Source organism: Phocoena phocoena, chromosome 6, assembly GCF_963924675.1.
Source record: "Phocoena phocoena chromosome 6, mPhoPho1.1, whole genome shotgun sequence".
Lineage (NCBI taxonomy): Eukaryota > Metazoa > Chordata > Mammalia > Artiodactyla > Phocoenidae > Phocoena > Phocoena phocoena.
Window position 1 is genome coordinate 109,867,891 of NC_089224.1, and position 23,464 is coordinate 109,891,354.

The 23,464-nt window shown below is 44.7% G+C and overlaps 1 protein-coding gene across 1 annotated transcript in view; it reads left to right on the forward strand.

The window, feature by feature from the left end:
- Positions 1-4,444: 4,444 nt before the first annotated feature.
- FUBP3 (far upstream element binding protein 3) overlaps positions 4,445-23,464 on the forward strand; it is a 49,543-nt gene continuing 30,523 nt past the window's right edge. Inside the window, exons 1-2 of the mRNA XM_065878593.1 lie at positions 4,445-4,559; positions 16,287-16,392. Of these exons, the coding sequence (XP_065734665.1) occupies positions 4,476-4,559; positions 16,287-16,392 (190 nt within the window). The 5' untranslated portion in view covers positions 4,445-4,475. The remainder of the gene's footprint in view (positions 4,560-16,286; positions 16,393-23,464) is intronic.

The following is a 23,464-nucleotide window of genomic DNA, read 5'->3' on the forward strand; positions in this document are numbered from 1 at the left end:
TGGGCCCGTGAGCCATGGCCGCTGAGCCTGCGCGTCCGGAGCCTGTGCTCTGCAGCGGGAGGGGCCACAGCGGTGAGAGGCCTGCGAACTGCAAAAAAAAAAAAGAACGTTCACAATGTTGTGCAACCATCACCACCATCCATTTCCAGAACTTTTTCATCGTTCCAAACTGAAATAGTACCCATTAAACACTAACTCACCATAAATGTACACTTACCATATGATCCAGCCATGCCTAGGTATTTACCCAAGAGAAATAATAGTATATGTCCATAATAAAGACTGATATTCAACTGTATTTATAACAGCCCCAAATTGGAAACTGTCCAAATATCCACCAACAAGTAAATGGATAAACAAGTTGTGGTATGCCCATTCAACTGAACACTATTCAGCAAGGAAAAGGAATGAGTTACTGATACACAGCACCCCATGGGTGAATATCAAAATAATTATGTTACGTGAAAGAACTCTGACAAAAGAGTGCACACCGTGTGCTTTTATTTATATAAAATTCCAGAAAACACAAACTCATCTATAGTGACAGAAAATAGGTTGGTGGTTATTTGTGGATGAGGAGGCCGAAGGCGGGGAGGCTGGAGAACGGGGAGGGGTGGGATGGAAAAATTACAAGGAGGCATGAGGAAACTTTGGGGGGGGTGTGCATGTTCATGACTTTGATAGTAATGATGGTTTCTTGGGTGTATATGTAAAACATATATGTAAAAGTGTATATGTAAAAAGTATACACGTTAAATATGTGCAACTTATCGTGTATCAAAATTTTTTGTTCTTTATTATATATAAAAATTTATCAATAAAACTGTTGTAAAAAAATACTGGATGTTAGAAGACAATGAATGATGACTTCAGTGTCCTAAAGGAGAATTATTTGCAATACCAATTTCTACAACTATCTAAATTGTTAATTGAGACAGCAGAATAAAGATTGTTTTGGACAAGCATGGCCCCAGAATATTTACTGCATGTACCCTCATAGGAACTTACTTGAAGATGTAGCTCTATGAAGAGTAGGGTGGTATGAGGGCAAGACTGGTACTCTTACTCTGACGGTAAGACACAGGGTACCTGTGTCTTAACGTTGCTCTAAGGAATGTCCTTATTCCTCATCAGTGCTGGAGATTCTTAGTAACTCTCCTTTATTTTTAGATTTGATGCTGACATGCTCTTTAGTCTGCATTTGAAATTCCAGTGGATGTTTGACAACAGAAAAGGGGGTCTATGAAAACCTCTAAATGGAGAACACCCCACTCACAGAGTGTTACTGCTATGAATTCGTTCTACCTCAGAGAGAAAGAAAAACAGTGCAGCTCCTGCGATAGGAATGCAAGCCTTCCCCAGATTACAAATGACCAGATGTCAAGGATCCTTAGCATAATGAATACTGGAAATACCCATACTATGTCCTTTAGGGTAAGGGTCTACTATACAACATTCCCCATATTTTGTTCCTCTTAATTTCTTTAGAAAATCACGTCCCTGTTCAGAAATGTTCGCCTTTTCTCTCTGGAGGTGGATTATATTTCTCTGCCATTTGGCCAATACTTGACCACTGGCTTGTTTTGGTCAATGAAGTGTGAGCAAATGTAATGCATAGCATTTCTGCGGTGAGGCAGGAGCTTTAAAACACAGTCCATGGGGCTTCCCTGGTGGCGCAGTGGTTGAGAGTCCGCCTGCCGAATCAGGGGACATGGGTTCGTGCCCCAGTCCAGGAAGATCCCACGTGCCGCGGAGCAGCTAGGCCCGTGAGCCATGGCCGCTGAGCCTGCGCGTCCGGAACCTGTGCTCTGCAACGGGAGAGGCCACAACAGTGAGAGGCCCGCGTAACGCATAAAAAAAAAAACAAAAAACAAAAAAACACAGTCCATGATTTACCGCACTTTCTCTTCCCTTTGCCTCAATGGCGTTTAATGTTTGAGACAGGCTGTTCTATCAGCTTTGGTTGAAGAGTGAAGGCAATGTGTAGCAGAGGCACAACCTACCAGTGATGTTCATCACGTAGCGTGAACGTTCACGTGAAAAACCTTTCTTGTTATCAGCCACTGATACTTTGACGTTTGTTACTCAAGCGTAACCTAGACTCCTACAGATAAAATTTCATTTTAGAGTGGCTTCTAGTCGGTAATATCTAAGGAAGCATTTCAATGTCATCAGTAATGTACCTCTAAATCCCAGGGTGGGATGGCTTATTTAGGTGACAGTCTCATATGCAAAGCGAGTCACAACCAGAGTACGTGGATTCTTTTTTAACCTCTGAGAATCTTTTCCTATCCAGTTTGGGCAAAATCATTCTCATTCATTCATTTCAGAAATATTGAGGGCCAACAAAATGCCAGGCATTCTGTTAGGTACTGGGAACAGCAATGAACAAGGCAGGTGCGGTCCCTGCCTCAACAGAGGTTTCATTCTAGTGGAAAAGACAGACAATAAACAAATAATTACACAGTGATTTAAAAACAGTCGCGATAAATGCTAAGATGATGAAGTCTACGGTGTTAGTAGAACATAGAACACTGGACCTGACTGGGTCTGGGTCATCCTCCACTTTGATGCCCCCAGAAATAAGTGAGTTGCCCAGAGTTACTCAACAACTAAAAGGGGGAAGAACCAGAACCTCATCCTCTTACTTAGGCATTCTGTGATCTTTGGACCAAACCTTGAACTGTGCCTTATATTTGGGCCAATAACCCTGTTTTCACTCATAGGGAGAGCCAGCTGGAATTTGGATGAACCAACATACTCACCTCAGATTTTTGAAAGTATTCAAAACTCAAGTATCACTGATACTGGGTCAGCAGAACCATCCCTGTTTGGGAAGGTTGATGCCATATCCTTGATTTTTACAAGGATAGCAAATTAAAACACTCAACACACCCAAGCCGGACCACAGATAGATATGTTGGCATGTGTCGGTCCTGCCTCACGATAGCACTTCAACAACAGCAACACCGCCAACTATGTGCTTTCCTACATGGCTCGAAACATTTTGTCCAAAAGCGATACTCTCCAATATTGCAATTTTGCCAGATTCTTTTATTTTACCATAATCTAGGAATTAATCCGATTTGGCTTTATTCAATTCAAAATAAGTTTCCTAAGCACCTAGGGATACAGGGGAAAATAAGACTCAGTCTCTGCTCTAAAGGAACTCACAGTCTAGTAGTGAATCATTAACAAATGAAGAACTGCTCTTTGATTATTGGCCATTTATTGCTCATACTACTTTCCAAAATCTAAAGTTCTCCCATCATGCTGACATGAGAGCTCAAGAGAAGTCACCTTGAATTTTACTCCTTTATTTCCCCTTTCTTAGTGCTCATCTTCCTTCATAACTTCAAGATGGGCATAAAATAGTTGACAACATGACTCTCCATTAAATTCGATTCCTTGGCACCATAGAGCTTGGAAATATTAATCATGAGGGCAATCTTGTTAATCCAAAGAGGAGCACCTCTATTTGGACCTGCCACTGACAAAATGTGTGTCAAGCCCCTAAGCCTTGTTTCTTGGTGGGGGTGGGGGGTAGCTGTTGGCTCATTTGTAAAATCCACCTCAAAAGCTCAAGTGTGTTCCACCGTTAAGATTCCTTCCCTTGCTTTGAAATATCTATATCTAGTTACCATCATTTTTAAAAGTTACTTAAGCATTCCAAGAAGCCCTCTTGCAATACTGTTTTGACTCAGCAGGCAGGAAAGCAATGATGGTCCTGTGGTATTTCCTGTATCCCCAGAGTCCCAGAGTTCGTGAAGGAATGTGTAAGAGGACACCGCGCTGGCTTTCCAGTAGAAGCGCCCTTCCTAAGCTGTGTCGCTAGGCAACCCCAGGTGTGGCATTAGCCCATCCATCCTCGAGGAAACTGATTACGACGCAAGAATTCGGGCCCAGGACTCTGTAAACGTGGGTCAGTATTTTGTGGTGCTGTTCCTTGCCCTCCAGCCTCCCTCTGGGTCCTCACGGTGCCATTTCAAAGCGCTCAGTCCCAGTATTCCTAATCGATGGTCATTTCTGAGAGGGGCAGCCAGGGTGCCGTCTAGGGAAAGCCAGGTCACTCCTCTCTGGGTTTCCAAACGGTCGACAGCCGGACACCTCGCGACACACACACACACACACACACACACACACACACACACACACACGCCTCAAGGGTCTGTCACGACATCATCGACGGCCCTCGACCAAATCGCGTCTGGGAATGGCGGGATCGGCGGGATCGCAACCTATCCCTCGAAACCAGATGGCAGCCTCGCTCGCAGGGCCCGCCCCCCACTTCCGGCCGGACCGCGGTCACGTGCCCTGACCCCGCCCCGCAGACGCGGCTCCTCTCGCGTCGGCGAGCGTCCCGGCTCCCCTTCCGCCGGAAGTGGGGCGACTTTCCCTTTCCGGCTACGGGTCCCCAAGCGGAGCGGGAGGCCCGACGGGGGAGCCGAGCGGCGGCGGCGGCGGCGGGGGCGGTAATGGCGGAGCTGGTGCAGGGGCAGAGCGCTCCGGTGGGGATGAAGGCCGAGGGCTTCGTGGACGCTCTGCACCGGGTCCGGCAGGTACGGGCGCGGCAGGCTGGTAGGAGCACGGGAGCCTGAGGCGGGGCCGGGTCGGGCCTGATGGGGAGAAGGGGGTCCGGCCTGGGGGCGGGAGGTAACCTGGGCTGACGCCCCAGCTGGGCTCGGCCTTTCCTTGTGGCTCCTGCAGCCGAGAGGAGCCGAGGGATGAGGCGCCACTGGGAGGCCCAGGCCCAGCCTGTCGGGCCGGTCTCCCAGGTGCCTGCAGCCGCTGGGAAAGGATTTGTCCGGGACGCCTGGCCCTGTCGCGTCCCCACGCCGGGGCTGGACCCGCAGTGCAGCCAGCTTGGGGTTCTGAGGTTTACGGGGGTTGGGGGCTAGGGGAGCTCACGGCGAGGACCCGGTCTAGACAGAAGGGGGCTGTCTCAGGCCCAGTAGCTTTTTAAAACTTGGAAAACATCCTCTTCAGACTTATTATATTTCGAGGGTGGAGTGGAAGGAATTCGAGGGTATTTTACTTTCGAGGGTGCTCTGGGAGAGGAGAGAAAGGAGAGAAAGAAAGATGTTAGATAGGTGTGGGTGGTCCATAAGACGTAGAAATTCCTTATGGGCAATAGTTTTTCCTCTTTCAGGGAGCATGTGATATGAAGTCATTCCAGCAGTGAAACTTGACCATCTGACAATGTCGTGCATTTTGTCAGAGTTAAATAAACTGATTTTTAAGAGGTTGCAAGCTTCCCTGGAGAATGCATATGGGACCTGCCAGAAATACTCTTTGGTTTCTGGTATGATGTTTAGAACAGAACATGTCCTTGTATTGTGTGTGAAGCTTACTGAACTTAAGTGTTAGCTCTAACACTTAAATTTCTTCTGCTGAGTGTCTTATACTCATCGTCTCTTCCTATTTAATTGTAGGCATACTAACGGATACTTTAAAAGCTGGGCTATAACTAATTACTGCTTGATTCCTAACAGAAAGCTACAGGACTCATTGTATTAGAAGAAAGCCTCCACTCGGTCGCTTGAAGATATGGTCTTTACACCTCTTTCCAGTATTCCAGGGGAGGGAACCCTACCTGTTTCCCAGATACTGACTTTTCATTGTAATACTGATGCTCCTATAGACATTACATTGGATCCCAGAAGTTTCCAAACCTGTGGTTCCGCCTAAAACTTTATCCGATGACTTGTTACTTACTGCCTAGGCACCAACCAATATATAGTGAGTATCCATCTTACTTAGACTTCAGAGCCAACCAGTGGCTGTAATGGATGAACAGTGCCATCCAGCTCCCCTTCCAGCACTTGGCTTGCCGGCGTGTTACACTGCTCTCCTCTACAGTACAGGGTCCTGAACCTTGTTTCTCACTGGCTACTAATATGTAATGGCTTTCACTCTGTGCTGATGTGTGACAGTCACCTTGTCGGCCTCTGTATCCAGGAAGAATTATAGTCACTACCCTAAAGAGCTCAGATCCTCAGTTTGCAGAAGGCCTGTAGTTGAACATAAAATGAATTTTGAACCATTGAGAAGACTTTCTGCTTCTCTTGAGCCAGTGGTTGAACTCATATTCTTGGACAACCTGCTCAAGAGGGAGGGAGACCCTCTGTTAAATGCTGACCTAATGTGGATTGTTGAAGCAGTGGTGTTTACTACTAGCAGAGGAAACTTCACTGGAAATGTTCCCAGCTCTGAAAGGCACCATTGACTGGAGCAGTTGTAAGCCCAGTGGAGACAGTGCTGTAAGTGCATTACTTCCGAATATTCACAGCTGGAGGGCGATACTATCTCCAAGGATTTGATGGCCTTTAAAAACTAAAGAAAACACAGGTTTGTGGGTAATTTTAGGTTTATTTGTAGATTTGCATTGGGCAAGAATTGAATGTTAGAAATCTAAAATATTGTGTGCTTATATCCATAGTAAAGCTTACCTCGAAGGGGCTCATATCATTTGGGCATCTGATGATGGTGGTTCTGCCTCGCCATTGTATACACAGCATGTTGCAGAAATGTGATTTTCCCCCCAGTAACTGGAGGTAAAAGACAGTGCATTTCTTTATTTAAATGATTGGAAAGCTTTCTCTCCTCTTAGGTGTCCTCGTAAACACCAGGGGCAGTCTGTAAGGCCCTCATAAGTTTGTCAGGGAGCAGTAAGCTGTCTGGTGCCCAGTTTATCCAGAATATCACAGCAGAGTCTGAGTTGACCCTGATGGGATTTGAACCTGCAGTTTCTATTAAGTCTGATATGTAGAGTCCAGTACCTAATCCACTAAGCTTCCCTCCTGGCATGTTGAAGCCTCCTTTTGTATCCTTTGGACTCTTTCCAACAAAGGGAACCAATGGTTGCTGTTAGATCACTCTAAGCATGGTATTCCTAGATCTGAAGGGAGTCTCTGAAGATGTCATGTAAAATTTAAAATTTCTGCAGCAGTGTCAAGTCCAGTGAGCTAATAGTGTTTGGCCAAAGGGATAACATAGCCATTTTGTAGGGAAGTACACAAATGTAGAAATGTGATCTGATTCAGTCCCACTGGTGAAGATCTAAAACTGCCGGGTGTTTAAAAAAAAAAATCATGTCCATTTCTCTGAAGTCATTGGCTGGTTAGCAAAAATAAAGTGTTTTTTCAATTCTTCAACTCGTTGTTTAGAGAGCACAGGATCCTAATAAGAATGGGATATGGACTTAAAGCCAGATTATCCTGTTCTGTGGCCACACTGCACCTCTAAGCTGACTACTGTCTGTCAGGCTTTCAAGGGGACCTCATGGAGATTATGGATGAGAAGATACAAATCTGTTTTGTTTAGCTTTTCTAAAAATATAAAAGAGTTCCTGGAAAGCCCACTGCTGATAGTTTAGTGGCATCCGTCACCAGGTGCACCCATTCGCATGTTAACAGGACGATGTCACACCACGGTGTACTTCACATTCCCAGCAGCCTTCCTTCCACGAGCTGGACCAACCGCCTGCCAGTCATCACCCAAATAGACATTCTCTTATCAAACTGCTAGGGCTTCTTAGGACTTTAAGCTCCTATTTTGACCTAGACCCAGTCATTGCCTCTGCACTGCATAATTCTAGAGTGTTCTATTCACATAAATATGGTGTTAATTGGTACCTCATGGAGTTGGGCATCATGGTGATTCTGCTCTCAAATGACTGTGACCAAGGCACTGAAGAGTCAGTGGACAGATTTTAAGGCCCAGAGCCTACTCTATACTAGCACTGTTTTTTGGAACTGTTTGGTTGGTGTGGGGCCTCGGAAGTTCCACAGTCCTGCAGAAAATGCTTCCCAGTGCTGCTGTTTCACACTTCGAGCCTGAGCAGTAGATGATTTGGCACATGTGCTGTATAGAAACACTACATTTCCTTTAAAAGAATGTGCCACCCCCATTTAAAGAAAAGGCCTGTGTTCATTGACTGTTGGGCACTCCTTGAGAGATACTGCCTTCTCTCACCTCATATGTGATGTTTGTGCCTCATGGCAGAGTCACGTATGCTGAATGCTCAGTGGCTTTAAGTTTACTCCACTGAGACTGTCTTAGACGTGCCCAGTGGTTGAGTAGCTCAGATCATCATTTCACAAGGGACTAACTCCTGCATGTACATTCATTTGAACTTTCTCGGACATTTGAAGAAAACCAGTGTCTGCAGGTCATCTGTGGGTTGCTCTGTGTCTTTGCTTTGATGGGACCAGTAGAGTACCCTACAGAGAGCGAGTTCTTGTTTAAGGGTTTTCGTGATGTGACTGAGCCCATTTGGGTCACCGCACTTTTTTTTTTTTTCTGTTGCGGTACGCGGGCCTCTCACTGCTGTGGCCTCTCCCGCCGCGGAGCACAGGCTCCGGATGCGCAGGCTCAGCAGCCATGGCTCACGGGCCCAGCCGCTCCACGGCATGTGGGATCCTCCTGGACCGGGGCACAAACCCGTGTCCCCTACGTCGGCAGGCGGACTCTAAACAACTGCGCCACCAGGGAAGCCCTGGGTCACCACACTTTAATGGAAGCACTGAACTTCATATTTGGTATTGAAAAGTAGATGGTATGCCTCTGTATGCCTCTAATGCTTTTCTGATATTCAGCTGGGACTTCTTTATCTTTCTTTTAAAATCTGATAACCCATGTGTATCATCAAAGTAAGGTTTCTTAAGTCCCAAATAAAAATTTGCCTAGACCAGAGTTTTCAGACTGGTGGCTTGTGGGCTGGAGAAGGCTCAGAGCGGGCCTGCAGGCATGCTTTGTTTGACCACACGCTGCCAACACTTAGAAACTAGAACAATTTCACGTAAAAAGTGAGATTTTTATCTAATACTTGGCCATACTGCTCCCACGTTCTGCAGTGACTATTTGGCAGGAGCTGGGTAGCAGCTGCCCCTTTGCACGGGGCATTGACTCTTCGAGTTGCCTTTGTTCTCACCACTTTGCTTTTGTTCTGCACTGCCCATCGGGATGCCTAGTCAGCAGCTTTTTTTCCTCATCCTTTTCCAAATTGTGAGCCCATACAATAATTTAAATTTCTAATGGAAAGAGCTCTGGTGGAGAGTTAAGAGATGAGTCTCCTGCAAGTAGCTGCATGACCTTGGGCTAGGTTGGCCTTTCCCAGCATTTGATCTACAAGCTGTTCATAGATCTTCCACGGAAAAGGGCTCATGGACAGAGAAGTCTGGGGGATACAGGGTTAAATAAAGGTGAATTGGCTTCTTTACTGCAGGACTTCTCAGAGCCCTGAGTATGCTTCTGTGCATTAAGTCCTACTAGGGTTTGGGATATGCATTTTAAATATACCCAAGTTCTGTCACTTCATACCCTCTTTTCATAAAACCAAATCACCGTCTGTGGATCAAACTTCAGGAAATATTAAGCTAGATAATCTCAGTGGTCCCTTCAAGCTCACCAACATTCAGAGCTTCCATCCAGCTAGATCTGAAAAAAGTTTTGGCCATATTATTTTGGTTTTTACTTTCTAATGTGTTGTGTCGCGTGTCTGTTCGAGCTCCCCTCTCCCTAGCTTTGCTGTGCAGTTCTTTAACTCTGTTAATCATCCCTTTTGAAAATGTTTTGCATTTAGAGTTTTGTTTAAAGACACTTGGTAAAGAATAGCCAGTACTTCTGGAGGCATGAACTACATTTTTATCCTAGTATCAGGTGATAGCAGATCACTTGCAAGACTGAGTACTGTTCATGGAAATTGTGATGGGGATTGCCTGCTGCTGTTTGAGGATCTGCTGAGTCCAAGGCCTCTTGCTGGATGCCGGGCCAGTGTAAAGATAAATAAGACAAGTTTGTTGCTGGTTTTATCTTACCGTGGAATTAGATCCTCACAACAACCGAGTGAAATAGTCAGGACAAGGGTTATAATTTTCATTTTATATTTGGAAATAATAAGCCAAAGGGAGATAAAGCGGTATTCTCGGAGGCACACAAACAGTTAATATATGCAGTAGTTCTTGGACCCATGTCTTCTGCATTCTAAGAGGGACTCGGTTCCTTTGCAGAGATAGTTGGGTAGCTTTCCATCTCAATGAGAATTCTGCAGCAGAATCTTCAAAGCATCAAAGGGATGCTGGTGGAATTAGATGGGACATAGGGGAGAAAACTAATGGTCATGTCATCTTGAGGGTCTTTGGAGGGGGGATCCTAGCTGGAACAGTATTTCAGCTTGGAGCCTCAGCTGGTCATCTTAGCGTTTTTCCGACAGGCTTCTCCATATTCACTTTAATTTTAGCAAACGTTTAATGAGTACTTTCTATGTGCCAAACACATTGCTGTGCATTAGGGAAGTTCTTGAACTTGTTTTGGAGCATAGACCTTTTCAAGACTTGAAAACTTTGAACCGCTCCTCAGAAATATTTAAATAGTTTTATGTAATTTCAGGAGCTTCATGAATTCTCTAAGCTAATCCCTGGAGCTCCCAGTCAAGGAACCTTTGTCCTGGGAGTACCGAGATGATTGAGACAGGTCCGCACCTCAAAGAGCTCCCTGTCATGGGGAGACAGTATAACCAGCAACTTTCTCAGTGAGGTCACGCTATTTAAAGGTAGTTTGTAAAGTGCTTTGCAAACAGATAAGGGAGTATTTAATTCTCCCCAAATGTGGGTGGCATGAAGTTGTCAGCAAAAGCTACTAAGAAGAGCTGATATCTTATTTGATTGACATATAGAATTCCTTGTTTTGGTTAATGCCAGTTAACAGGGCACAATCAGCCAGGGCCCCATCTCTAATGACAACAATAGCTACCATTCATTGAGCTCGTGTTGTGCTGGGTGCCAGGCAAGGACTTTCATATAAGTTCTCTCATTTGATGGTTGCAGAATACCCAAGAGGTAGTATAGTGCAGTGGTTATTAAGGCTTTGGATTCAGTCTATATAAGTTCAAGTTCTGGTTCTGCCAGTCACTAGCTTAGTGACTTCAGATAAGTTATCTACCATCTTTAAACCTCAGTTTCCTCATCTGTAAAAGGGAGATCATTGGTGGTGGCTATATCTATCTATCTATATCTATATAGATAGATACTTTTTTTTTTTTTGGAATAGCTAACATTAGAAGTTAGGAGGTTACCCTTGGGAGGTGGAGGTGGGTAGTGACTGAAGGGGTCGTGAGGCAGCTTCGGGGGTTCTGTTCTGTTTCCTGATCTGGATGCTCGTTGCACAGGCATTGTTTTAGTACGTGAAGATTCAGGCTGTCAACTCACCCATGTACTTTTTTTGTATTATTATTTTATTATTTTTCAATAGAAGGTTAAACTTAGCAAACATTTCTCGTTCCTTACCACGTGCCCAGCGTTGTTCTGGGTGCTTTACATTGTTATCTTGGTATCCCCATGGGTACAATTCTAGGCAGACTGGCTCCAGATCCCACAGAATTGAGCTCCTGTCTGAGGTCACCGTGAAGATGAAATGAGGGCACCATCAGGCACTTAGTAAGTGCACAATGAATTTGATACACTGCTGTCTTCATAGTAACCTAGGTGGTGGGTGCAGAATGAGGACTTGCCTCTGTGCACCGTGGCTCCACACCTGCCCTCTGAGACTTGCTCACCCTCAGCCACTGGGCTCGACCGCTCTGGCCACATACTGTGTCTTCCTGCTGTGGAGAGTAGAGACTTGCAGTCTAGTCTGTCAGTTCGCCAGGGCAGGGCCACCCTGGGTGACTTTAGAGCAGAGGTTCCAGGGAAGCAGGTTGGGTTGGTTCCTCCTCCCTAAGTGGTGGTGTGAGCTCTCACCTCTGCTTTCGAATCGACAGTGACTATGTTGAATGACGTGGACCCAATCAGCGTGTGGATGACAGCGTGTGGATGACTTGCCGCCATTCAGATAGGTTTGCCTGTTTCCATTTAGTGTAAAGTTTTATTAAATGTGAAGTTGTGGAAATATTCACAGCTTTCTGTTCGGGTTTATAGGGTGAGCTACTCTGATTACACAACTTAAAGATGTGCACTGGGAATAATTAATTGCCATGTTTCCTAACGTTAGTGAATCGTGTACCACCTTTATTATGATTTTTGTCATATCATTGAACCCTCAGTATTCTATTTACTTTGTATTTTAAAATCATTTAAAATTTAGATTTATTTAAAATATTTTTGAACATTCATCCATGCACCTCCCCAAATTGCTTTGTACTCTTTAGAAAACACTGGTTTAGTTCATCCCTGCATTTTACAGGGAGCGAGACCACTGAAGGTCTTGCCCAAGGTTGTACACCGGAAGAGCCAGCTGGAAAACCAGGACTCCTGACTGATTCCTGGTCCAGTGCTCCGCTCCTCCACATTTCCACTGACTACTGGCAGTGGAGGTTAAATGTCTATGACGTTGATTTATATTTCATCTATTAGCTGTGCTGAAAATAGCACAGGTAGTGAGGTAACCCATTCTTGCTGCCTCCCCCCAGAAAGGGGGGAAAGTGAATCAAGTAGCAGAAAATCGGTAGCAGCGTCCCCTCAAGGTCTTGCTTTCAGATAAGCAGTGGAGTGGCCTTGGTTTTCCTGGAATATCGTGGCTTCTGTGACTATTTTCTGGCTTACACCATTATTAACTGAAAATGTACCTCACTTCCCTTAAGCAGCTACTTACTGTTCAGAATGGTCAGTTATGGACGTGAGGAATTACTTGACTTCTGTGTACTGGAAATCATTAGGTTTTAAGTCCTCGGGAAGTGACTATGTTTAAGAAAGTATTAGGTGGAGGAAAGGGAGTTAGCCTAGTGCTGTGGCCAGTAGCATGGACTCTGGAGTCAGGCAGGCCTGGGCTTCAGTGCTGCTTCTGCCATTTATAAGATGTGTGACTTTGGGCAGGTCACTCAGCCTCTCTGAGCTTCACTTTTCCTTGTCCTAAAGTGAAAATAATAATACTAACCTCCTAAAGAATCATCGTGAGGAATAAATGAGATCGCATCTTTAAAATGTTCTTAGCAGAGTTCCTACACATAGTAAGCACTCGTTGAATTTTAACTCATTATTTTAGTAGGCATTTAAAATCATGTCTTAGAACAAGGCTGCGTTTGTATGAATAAAGGAATGCATTGTTTCTTTATAGCATATTGTAATATAATATATAACGTGATACCAATGTAAGTTATGGTATAATTGTATATTATAATGTTAAACTCACATCTAACACTTGTTTAGCCGCAGTTCAAATGCAGTTATTGACTTCAGAGCTACACCTCTTAACCATTATCCTGTAATGCTTTTCTCTTAGTGAAAATTTCCCAAATTATAGATAACCTGAGGCAAACATGATTTAAAAACAAATCTGAAATCCTCGGTCACATTTTAGAAGGTCGCATGTTGATTTAATCAAAATTAGGAATAGAAAACGATTGTGACACTTCTGGCATATCAGCTTTGGGGAAAAAATTACGTTCCAGCAATATATGAAACATACCATATAAATTATAAGGAACGCCAAGGACTCAGGAATGACATCTGAGCTAATTTGGAAGGAAGGGAAGAGGTCTGGAAGCTAAGAGGTCTCATCAGAAGAGGGTAGAGAGAGTGCCAGATATGTAGAGCTTACATTTAGGGTCCTGTCTTTGAGGGTGATCTGACACGCACACTACTGGGGGACTCCACTGATAACCATAACCTTTTCTCTTGTGTTTTGGGGTCGTCGTCACTGTCTCTTGGCAATGTTCTGGTCTGTCTTCAAACAGACAACTGGGCCAATAATCTTGAAAACCCTCACATTGGCCATTTACTGCTCAGCTTTTTGGGCAGACGAAAGGGTCTCGGTGGGGCGTAAGCCACTGCAGTGTTCTCACGTTTTAATCTGCCTGCTTCCCGAGCTGAGTCCTTAAAGATAAGTTTTGCATCTTAAGTAAGTAGCCAACCTCCACAAGCTTATCCAAAACACATACGGAGAGCAAGGTTGAAAGCTGGTGGTAGAATGCTGTTAGGCGAGATTTATACAGTATTCTGTTTTAGAGCAAATGCTCACTTGCCTTGAAATTTGAATATAAGAGATGGGGTTTCTATCAGCTGTCTTAGTATTTTAATTATTTAACTTAAAATAGTGTTTTTCAACAAGCACCTGTCCAGGCTACCACCATCTGTAGCCTAGACAGGGCAAACATTTTCTTCAAAAGTCCGTAGTAGGAAATCCCTGGTGGTCCAGTGGTTAGGACTCTGCGCTTTCACTGCCAAGGGCCCAGGTTCAGTCCCTTTTCGGGGAACTGAGATCCCACAAGCCACGTGGTGCGGCCAAAAAAAAAAAAAAGTTCAGGTAGTAAATTATATATATATATATATATATATATATATATATATATATATACTCTGCACACCATATGATCTCTGTGAATGGGTGTGGCTGTGTTCTAATAAAACTTTATTTACCAAAGCAGGTATTTCACCAGCTGGGGTTTGCTGACTCCTGGCCTAGAATACCTCCTAAATGGTCCTGCTACTCTTGTCCCCTTAGAATCTTTTGATATTTTCCTTGTCCAAGGGCATTTTTCAAAATCATAACTCAGCAGGTTACTCCCCTTACTAAGCCTTGTAATTGCTTTCCATCACCCTTCGGATAAAATCCAAGCCCCAGAATTCCCTGGTCCGGTAGTTAGGACTCCATGCTTCCACTGTAGGGGCACAGGCTCCATCCCTTGTCGGGGAACTAAGATCCTGCAGACTGCGAGATGCAGCTAAATACATACATAAACATAAATAAATAAAAAGTGAATAAATCCAAGCCCCTTCCCATGACCTCTGAAGCCCTATGTGAAGTGCCCTTGCCTACCCCTTGGAACACATCTAGTTCCTTCTGTTCTAGTGACGTCAGCTTACCTATCAAGCTTTCTCCTGCCTCAGGGCCTTTGTACAAGCTGTTCCCTCTGCCTAGAATGCTCTTCCTCGTCATTTAGGTGTCAGATCACATCTCGCCTCACAGCAGCCTTCCCTGATCTCCCTGTTTAAAGTAGCTCTCCTGAGGACTCTGTATGTCCTTGTCTTCTCTTATTAGTATCAAGCTTATCACCAGCTGAAATGATCAGTTTACTGATTAGCTCGTGTACCTGTGACTCCCCACTGACTGCCGACTCTGGGAGAGTAAGGACCTGCTTCTTATTGTTCACTGCAGGGCCCAGGACATAGACACTAAGCACTTGTTGGGTGAGTGGCCTTCTTTTACAGCCCTGGTATTTGTGAAGGGCTGGTATCTTTCTCGTGTACAGAGCTCCTTTGTGTTCAGAGAATGTTGTTATCTCTTCAAAAACTATGAAGCAGATGGTATTATACCCAGAGGATCTTAGGCAGAGAGGAAGGGGACTTGCCCAACACCGCAGAACTAGGAAGTGAAAAGGACGGGACCTGACCCGGGATACCTGACGTTTAAATTCTGCCTTAGGTTTTCAGTGTCATGATTGTCTGGTTGTTTATTTGTTTAGTTTCTGTTGGTCCCAGAAAGTCTCAGAATTCTGGGCACATTTGGACAACCTCAGGAAAACTACCACTGAAGACATAGGTCTGGGACATCTTATGCTGGCTGCCCTTAATCCAGCCTTGCTTGTTAGGCTTCACTGAGGGACTAACATGAAGACCAGTTGTAAATATTCCTTCGATTAAATCAAAGAGTTAATTTATTGTGAAAATCGAGTTTAATTCCTAATGGAAACAAAGCAGATAAGTGTAGGAAGCTCTACGTAGCATTTGTTTCTAGGGGAAAAATTGAAGAGCTATGTTCTGTTCTTTGATGATGAATGTTAGGAGTTAGAATAGCTCTCAGAGGTTATCTCGGTTTCTCCAGCACAGGAATCCTTCCAAACTAGTCTGGACAGATGGTCATCCCCCTGCTGTTTGAACTTCCAGTGAAGAGCAGCCTGTTGTTTTACGTTTCTGTAGATCACCTCATCACTTCATAGGGGTGAAAGTCAACAGGACGAATATATTCCTGAAGAGCTGTCAACATTTGAGCACACACGGCCTTTTAAATATTGCTGCGGAATTGGTTCCTTCAGGGAATCCTGTGCTGAAACCTTTTGAACAAAGTCCTTCATGTTCTTGGCCTGTTCTTTTCCTTAAAGTGTGGTATACCTATATTTTAAGTGATGACTTGAAAATTTGCTTGTAGAAGACACATTTCTGGAAGTTCATGACTAAGACGAAAAGGGAACCCAGTTAATAGTGCAGAGTCCATGTCCTGTCACAGCATCGCTTTACATCAGTCTCCGTCGGGGGGAGAAATGGGGTAACGGCCCTTTAAAGAAGACTCTCGTCTTTCTCCCTCGATGGAGCCATGATTTGTTACTGAGTATTTAAATCTGATTCTCTCTGTAGATTGCTGCTAAAATTGATTCAATTCCTCACTTGAATAATTCCACACCTCTAGTGGACCCCTCAGTGTATGGCTATGGAGTACAAAAACGGCCCTTGGATGATGGAGGTAAGTTGCTGTAAATACCTTTGCCTTTCAGGTGGTAGTGAACCTGCCAGTTAAGCTGGAGTCTGTGTCAGCCATTTCCTTAACAGCTTTCTCCAGCGTCACTCTCTGAAGAAGAATGCTTGCGGGGAAGTACTTAAGATGATTTTCCTCAGCAGTTCTACGGTATTTGAGTTCTTACTTGCCTTGATAATACAGGAAGTCTTTTCGGCTGGGCTGTAAGGTAAAAGACAGTCTTCGAGCATCGGCTTGGAAATAATTGGACTGATTCGAGAGTTTTGCTTGATTTAGCCCTCAGTTATTCCTCAGTGCACACGTGAGAATTGAAGTTCCCACTTTTCTCCAAAGAAAAGCTGAGATTTGGTGCATGGCTCTGTGGAGGCTGTGGCTACATACTGACCTTAAAGAAAGGAAAGGGGAGTGATGACCTTTTTTCAGTTTATCTGTTGGGTTTTTTCCACCATTCCCATTTATAACAGGCTCTTTCTAGCAGCATCCATTTTTCTTTCATTCATTCTTCGTTTATTTCGTTGGTTTGTGGATATACCCTACTCATCCCCAAAAGAATTTGAGACCACTTAGAAGTGCGTCATTACCAGCACTTTGGCAAAGAGTATCAGATGTGTTTCTGCAGAGAACTTGGACTTCCTTTATCACATTTCATCTCCCGCAAAGTAGCTCTGTAAAAGGGATTCTGAAGTACACTAGATTGCATGTAGTGGGTGGGCCAACGTCTTCTCTTCCTGTCCTCAATCTGCATATGTACCCAGCCACGTATGTGTGTTCATATTTCTGTGGTACCTTATTAAGTGAAAAACAGTCAAGGTATACAACAGTATATACTTTGTAATCTCCCAAAAAAAAGTGCGTGTTTCATGTTCATAGAAAAAATGTAGTTTGGCATGACTAATTGCTCTGGTCTTTTTGGAGATTCTAAAAGAGAGAATCTTTTTTGTAAGTGGGAACCTTTTTGGAATAATTACATAGACTCACACGGTGCAGATTCTAATGGAACAACCCGCAATTTGGGTGTAAAAGTTGTCTATTTAAAAAAATTATTAATGTTTATGGTCACTCACAGAAAATCTACCCCAGGGCCACTGGAACTAAGGTGAACATTTACACTGCTACTCTGAAACGGTATCTTGTGGTCATCTTACATTTGATTGGCGTTAGTGATTTCTTAGACCAAACATGAGTGATTGCATTATCTACATTTTTGCCTCAGCAAAAAGCTGTCAGGCAAAGCAACCTTTTTTACCTTTTCGGGGCACTCATGTTTCAGTTCCTCTTATGGGACATCAATATAAAAATAACAGTAAGTTGTCTGGCTCTGAGCATATGTCTCATTAATGGACAGTGTGTCTCTCTGGCCCACCATTTCCAGAAATTGAGATCAATACATTCCACGACTCTCAGCCTTGTTTTCACCCACCGCGTAGAGTTGAAGTGTAAAACTTGTGCCCACAGAGAAGAGTATCACTATGTCCTTTGCATAATGAATGCCTGAAAATTTACAAGTGAAACCTCTGGCATCTTGCAGACTTTTTTTCTCCCATTAATCCTTTGCACACCCATTTGAAAGACTGTTGCTCGTTAAGTCACCAGTAAGTCCAGAATCTCACTTGAAACTCCATTATTATATGTGTATCGTCACCTTTTTTTTTTTTTTTTTGAGAACCGTAATTTTTTGCGTTTTGGGGGACTAAGTTCTTGTGATTAGAGAATAAATCCACTTTTTCTTCCCCCCAAATATTAAGTCTCATTTAGTAGGAAAGAACCGAGGGAGACCCTTTCCGCCTTGAACCACGTCTCCAGTCATCCCCAGGCCTGTGTTTTACCATGACGACAGACTGTATTTGAAGTATGAGAAATTTCTCTCAGGCTTTTTACGTTCTACATAACGGTTTGATAAAGTTAATCCTCTCTTCTGTTTAAATAACAGAATTACACAAATTGTTTGTTTTTCTCCAAGTTGGTCTCTTTGTGTAGAGTTTGAGATTTGCTGTGGACCTTAAGGAGAGCTGGGCATCTGGGGCCTGCCCCAGCCTCTTGTCAGTTGTCTCCTGACAGGGGTGAGGTCACTGGGCCAGTTCTGTTCTCTTGAATAAATATGTGGATAAACAGACCCTGTCAAGGAAAGTGATGTTCGTGTTTACCCAACAGCTTTCTAAGGGTCACAGGCTTGCTGTTTGTGAGAAGAAAGTTTAGAAAAGCAGAGACGAACAGCAAGCAGGAACACCGGCACTTTTTTCTTAGCAATAAAGATTTCCGAGGGCTTTGCAGTTTTTTGTTTGTGTTGGCTTGGGATTTTTTGAGGGACGTTCATCAGATCACCTCTTTAGCAATATGAACTTGCAGACTTTCCCGTGAAGCCAGGTTCTTTGACCTCTGGGAGGTTAAAGTTCAGTCCCCTAGAAGTTTTTGGAGGTGTTATTTGGGTCTGTTTAAAGGTACTTCAACTCTTAAGTCAACCATAAAGAACCTTAACATAGGGCTTACTCAGGACATTGAGATGTGCAAACATGTATATGAATGGGAGGATTTTTTAGAGTGCTAGGCGGTAAAACAGGAGGAAAGCGATTTGAGTTCGTTGTGTTCTGATGTAGAAAGCGATTTGGGTTAGTTGTGTTCCAAGGCAGTGGTGAGTTGTCCGTCAAGCTGCCAGTTGATGAGCTCACCTGGAACCCAGCAGGAGCTTTGCACCCAGCGTCCAGAGCCTGCCTTGGTCCCTGATCTGGGAAGAGCAGTCATCCTGCTGCCCTCCCCCTCTGGGTCAGGTCATTTTCACTGTCAGCGTCTTCCGTCTTGGCACCCACGCTTTCTCACGGTTTTTGAGGTGTGCCCTACGGATTCGAGAAGCTCCCTGCTGGTCTTGGTGTGACAGTGGTTCCATCCAGTACTTCCTTCATGCTTCTGCTGGAGCCCATCGAACCAGTTCCATCCCTCTGCTCTATGACTTGTGGCAGCTTCCGGTAACCAGGGGGGCCCAGCCCTTCCTAACCTGGCCTCCGCCTCCTGCCCTTCCAGTCTCGCTCCCCCGTTTTGCACTCTGCAGCGGCCTAGTCAGCTTTCTTCTCTTTGCTCTCCCAGAAGCACTCCCCCCATCCCAGCCCTTTACCTGACTGACTCCTGCTCACGCTCCGTCTCGGATGTGATGTGACTCCCTCCTGGCAACCTGTTCTCATCCTCACCTTTTGACTTTCTTCAGTGCCCCGCTCGCGTGCCCCCTCAGGGTGCCCCCTCCCTTCTTTCGTTTCCTTCGTCCCCTTTACTCCTTCCTCCCTCCCTGTTCCCCCTCTTCCTCCCGTTCTCACATGCCCACCTCATCGGGAAATAATATATGGCACTCTGCTCTGAACTTCGACAGCAGTTCACTTGTCCCCTCCTTGGGGCGCATTTCATCTTCTTTATTCTGCAGGTGACGGGAACGTCACGTCCCTCTCCTACCAGATTCCACGTGCCGTGATCATAAAGACAGTTTATTTCCCTACCTACCTCATGCAGTGAATGAATAAATGCTTGATACCTGAGTTCTCCCTCTGTGTATCCTATGATAGCATTTAGGAAATTTTGTGAAAAGGAAGGTCCAAATTTAAGAGAATAGTATTAGCTAACTGATTTAGAAATGCAAGTTTAACTTTAATCTAAATCAGAAGTTGGCAGACTTTTTCTTAAAGGGCCACGTAGTAAATATTTTAGGCTTTCAGGCCGTATGGTCTCTGTCCCACCGACTCAGCTCTGCCATTGGCACTCGAAAGCAGCCTTAGACAGTACGTGTACAAATGAGCATGGCTGTGTCCCAATAACTGGTTGTTTACAGAAGTGGAAAGCTGGCCCTCAGGCGTAGTTTGCCAACCGCTGATCTCAAATCAGCCTTGTCAAATGATTAACTCTAATACTTGCTTAATCGTCAGTTAGGAAGGTGTACAGAGGGTCCCCACTCCCCTAATTTCCTTAAACAAATCTCCTTGTCTCAGGTTCCGCTCTCTGTCTTGACTGCTGGAGAAAACAAGTGGTTTCTACTATTTACGTAGAGCTGGTTGACAGATGGAAAAGGCACTCTTCCCATTGTCCCCGCCATATTCCGAGGGGCAATGAAAGCATCTTCTCCAGTTTTTTTTTTTACTCTGGGAGAGTTTTAGGTAATCACGTGCCCTTGAGCTTTTTTAGTTCAAACAGACCACACTCTCTTCCTGTCTAATCTGTAAAGAATGGCACCAAAATCAGAACTTGGGGTGAATAAAGCACCATTCCTGCCATTGCAAAGGGTCGGGGTTGGGGGGCGGGGAGTGTTATGCTAGTGACTTTGAAAATATGCCTGCCTTTTCTACCAGAGACTTACCTTTGATACTTACGTAATACCATCTTAGATTTACCACACTTTCTGGTCTTCTTGTGGAATGAAGGAAGGAGAATTTTTAGGGGGTACTACCAAATGAATGATTTACAGGAAGATCGGAATAGAATATCTCTATGGTCCTTTCCAAGTTTTATTTCAGCACTTGTGGCATAGGGCAAGGAGAAGGAGGAAAAAAGAGTGAGGAGGAAAGAACGTTTTAAATTCAGAGACTTTCAGAGACAGAAGGGGGATGAGAGGTGCCCGTGCTCGGGAGCGGCGAGGGCCAGTGTTCCTGCAGCTGCATGGCAGGGGCGTCCGTGCAGCTGCAGGCACGGAGCCTGCACCACCTCAGGCAGGATCCTGCAAGGGCCAGAGCCTCTGCTTTGGAAAGAGAGAAAAATGCATCTCAGAGATGCTCATGCTCTCCCTGTATGGAGGGTAATAATGATGCTGCAGGGGTGAAGAGCCCAGACTAAAACCCGGTCCCTGAGAGTTGGAGGGGGTGGGGGAAGATCTGCCTTTTACAAAGTAGGGAAAGTAAATCAGGGGTGTTGTCAAGCAGTAGTCTTCAAGCCGGGGTGCATGATGTCCTCCCAGGGTTAGGTGGGTGTGGACAGGTTCACGGGATCCTTCTCCAGCTCTTACACTTCTGTGCACCCTCTCCCCTAAAATGGATCTCTCTGAGAATTGTGTCTCTGCTGGGGATGCCACGTGAGCCTTCTCCCTTCCATGCCCCTTTTCACATCGCCCTTCTTTAGTTTATGGCGGTTTGTCACCAAGAGCGGTGAAATCCTCAAATGCCTCAAGAGGGGTGAGTCCAGGGTCCTGAGTGGGGAATCCCAAGATGATAAAAGCATGAGAGTCTTGGTAAGAAGATTTTGATTTTATCCGGGTAACAGCTCACGGCAGAGACTCTTGCTGTCCCCTCCTCCCCTCCACCTGACCCGTCCGTTTTAGGATTATGATTCAGAAGTGAGTTGTCGTCACGTGAGTGCATATTAACACATGTGTGAGTTGGAAAAGGGAAGTGAGTGTTTTTCCTGGTAGAGTACGATCTGACTGGTTGGTTTGACAGTTGGCTTAGCCAAGTAGATGAAATCGTAGACATCTTCCATGAAAATAAGTGAGCTAAATCTGCAGTATCAGTGTTGCAGCAGAGATAGAACTGAAGCCATGTACAATACCTGATGTATTATTTGCACCCATTAACCTAGGAAAATAACTTAATTGTCAAATCAAAAGGGTTTCATAGTTTTTCAGAATTCTCTTAGGGAATATATGACCCAGAGTGGTTCTTGACCCTGGCTGTATGTGAAAACCACCTGATTAGCTTTTTTTTTTTAATTTTATTTATTTTTTATTTTTATTTTTGGCTGTGTTGGGTCTTCATGGCTACGTGTGGGCTTTCTCTGGTTGCGGCGAGCGGGGGCTGCTCTTCGTTGCGGTGCGCGGGCTTCTCATTGCGGTGGCTTCTCTTGTGGAGCGCGGGCTCTAGGTGCGTGGGCTTCAGTGGTTGTGGCACGCGGGATTTGGAGCACAGGCTCAGTAGTTGTGGCGCACGGGTTTAGTTGCTCCACGGCATGTGGGATCTTCTTGGACCAGGGCTCAAACCTGTGTCCACTGCCTTGGCAGGCGGATTCTTAACCACTGCACCACCAGGGAAGCCCCCTGATGAGCTTTTTGCAAAACTAAATATGCACTTACCATTCAGGCCACGGTTACACTCCTGGGCATTATCCCCAAGAAAAGAAAACTTGTGTTAACACAAAAACTTGCCCACACATCTTCATAGCAGCTTTATTCATAATAGCCCCAAACTGAAGCCCAGATGTCCTTCAACAGGTGACTGGTTAACAACCTGGTACCTCCATGGTCTCCATGGAATACCACTCAGCAATATAAAGGAACAGACTGTTGATACCTGCAGCCACCTGGATGGATCCCTAGGAAATTACGCTGCGTGAAAAAGCCAACCCCAAAAGGTTACATACTGTATGGTCCCACTTATATGACATTTTTGGAACGGAAAATAGATTAGTGATCACCAGGGTTTAGAGATGGAGTGGTGGGAGGGCCCGTACAGAATAAGAAGAGGCCGGAAGGAGCCCTGGAGCCTGAACTCCTTATTGTAGAGGTGTCTGGAGAAGTGGTTTGACCAAGGGCGGGTACCTGATAAGTGGCAGAAGGAAGACTTGAAACTGGGTCCCTGTCTCATATGCTGTAATAGGGAATGCTTGAGAATGGAGACTTCAGAGTCTGAGTTCGGGGTTTGAATCCCAGCTCTGCGTGTTATTAGCTGTGTGGCTTTGGGCAGCTTGCTTCACTTCTCTAAGTCTGTTTCCTCGCCTGTAAAATGGAGATAATATTTACCTCATGAAATTATCATCAGGATTGTAAGAAGTGATTTTCACACTTTTAAAATACTACTTACAATGTAAGAAATACTCATATCTCCATCAGAACTAGTTACTACACACATACTAAAATCACATGTGTAATTGAAATTAAAACTTTATGAAATACATACCCTTAGTATCCATGGTCCCTTCAGTTTTCTATTTCATTTTTTAATAAAGCTGGTCATGACCCCCTAAATTGATTTCATAACCGCTGGATGAAATGAAAACAAGGCATAGTGCTGTAAATAAGTATCATACCCTTTATTTTTCCTCTTAATTTTTCTCCCGAGACCCTTGGGTGGGCACTGGAACTGGGGAGGGGTGCAGGCGGGGT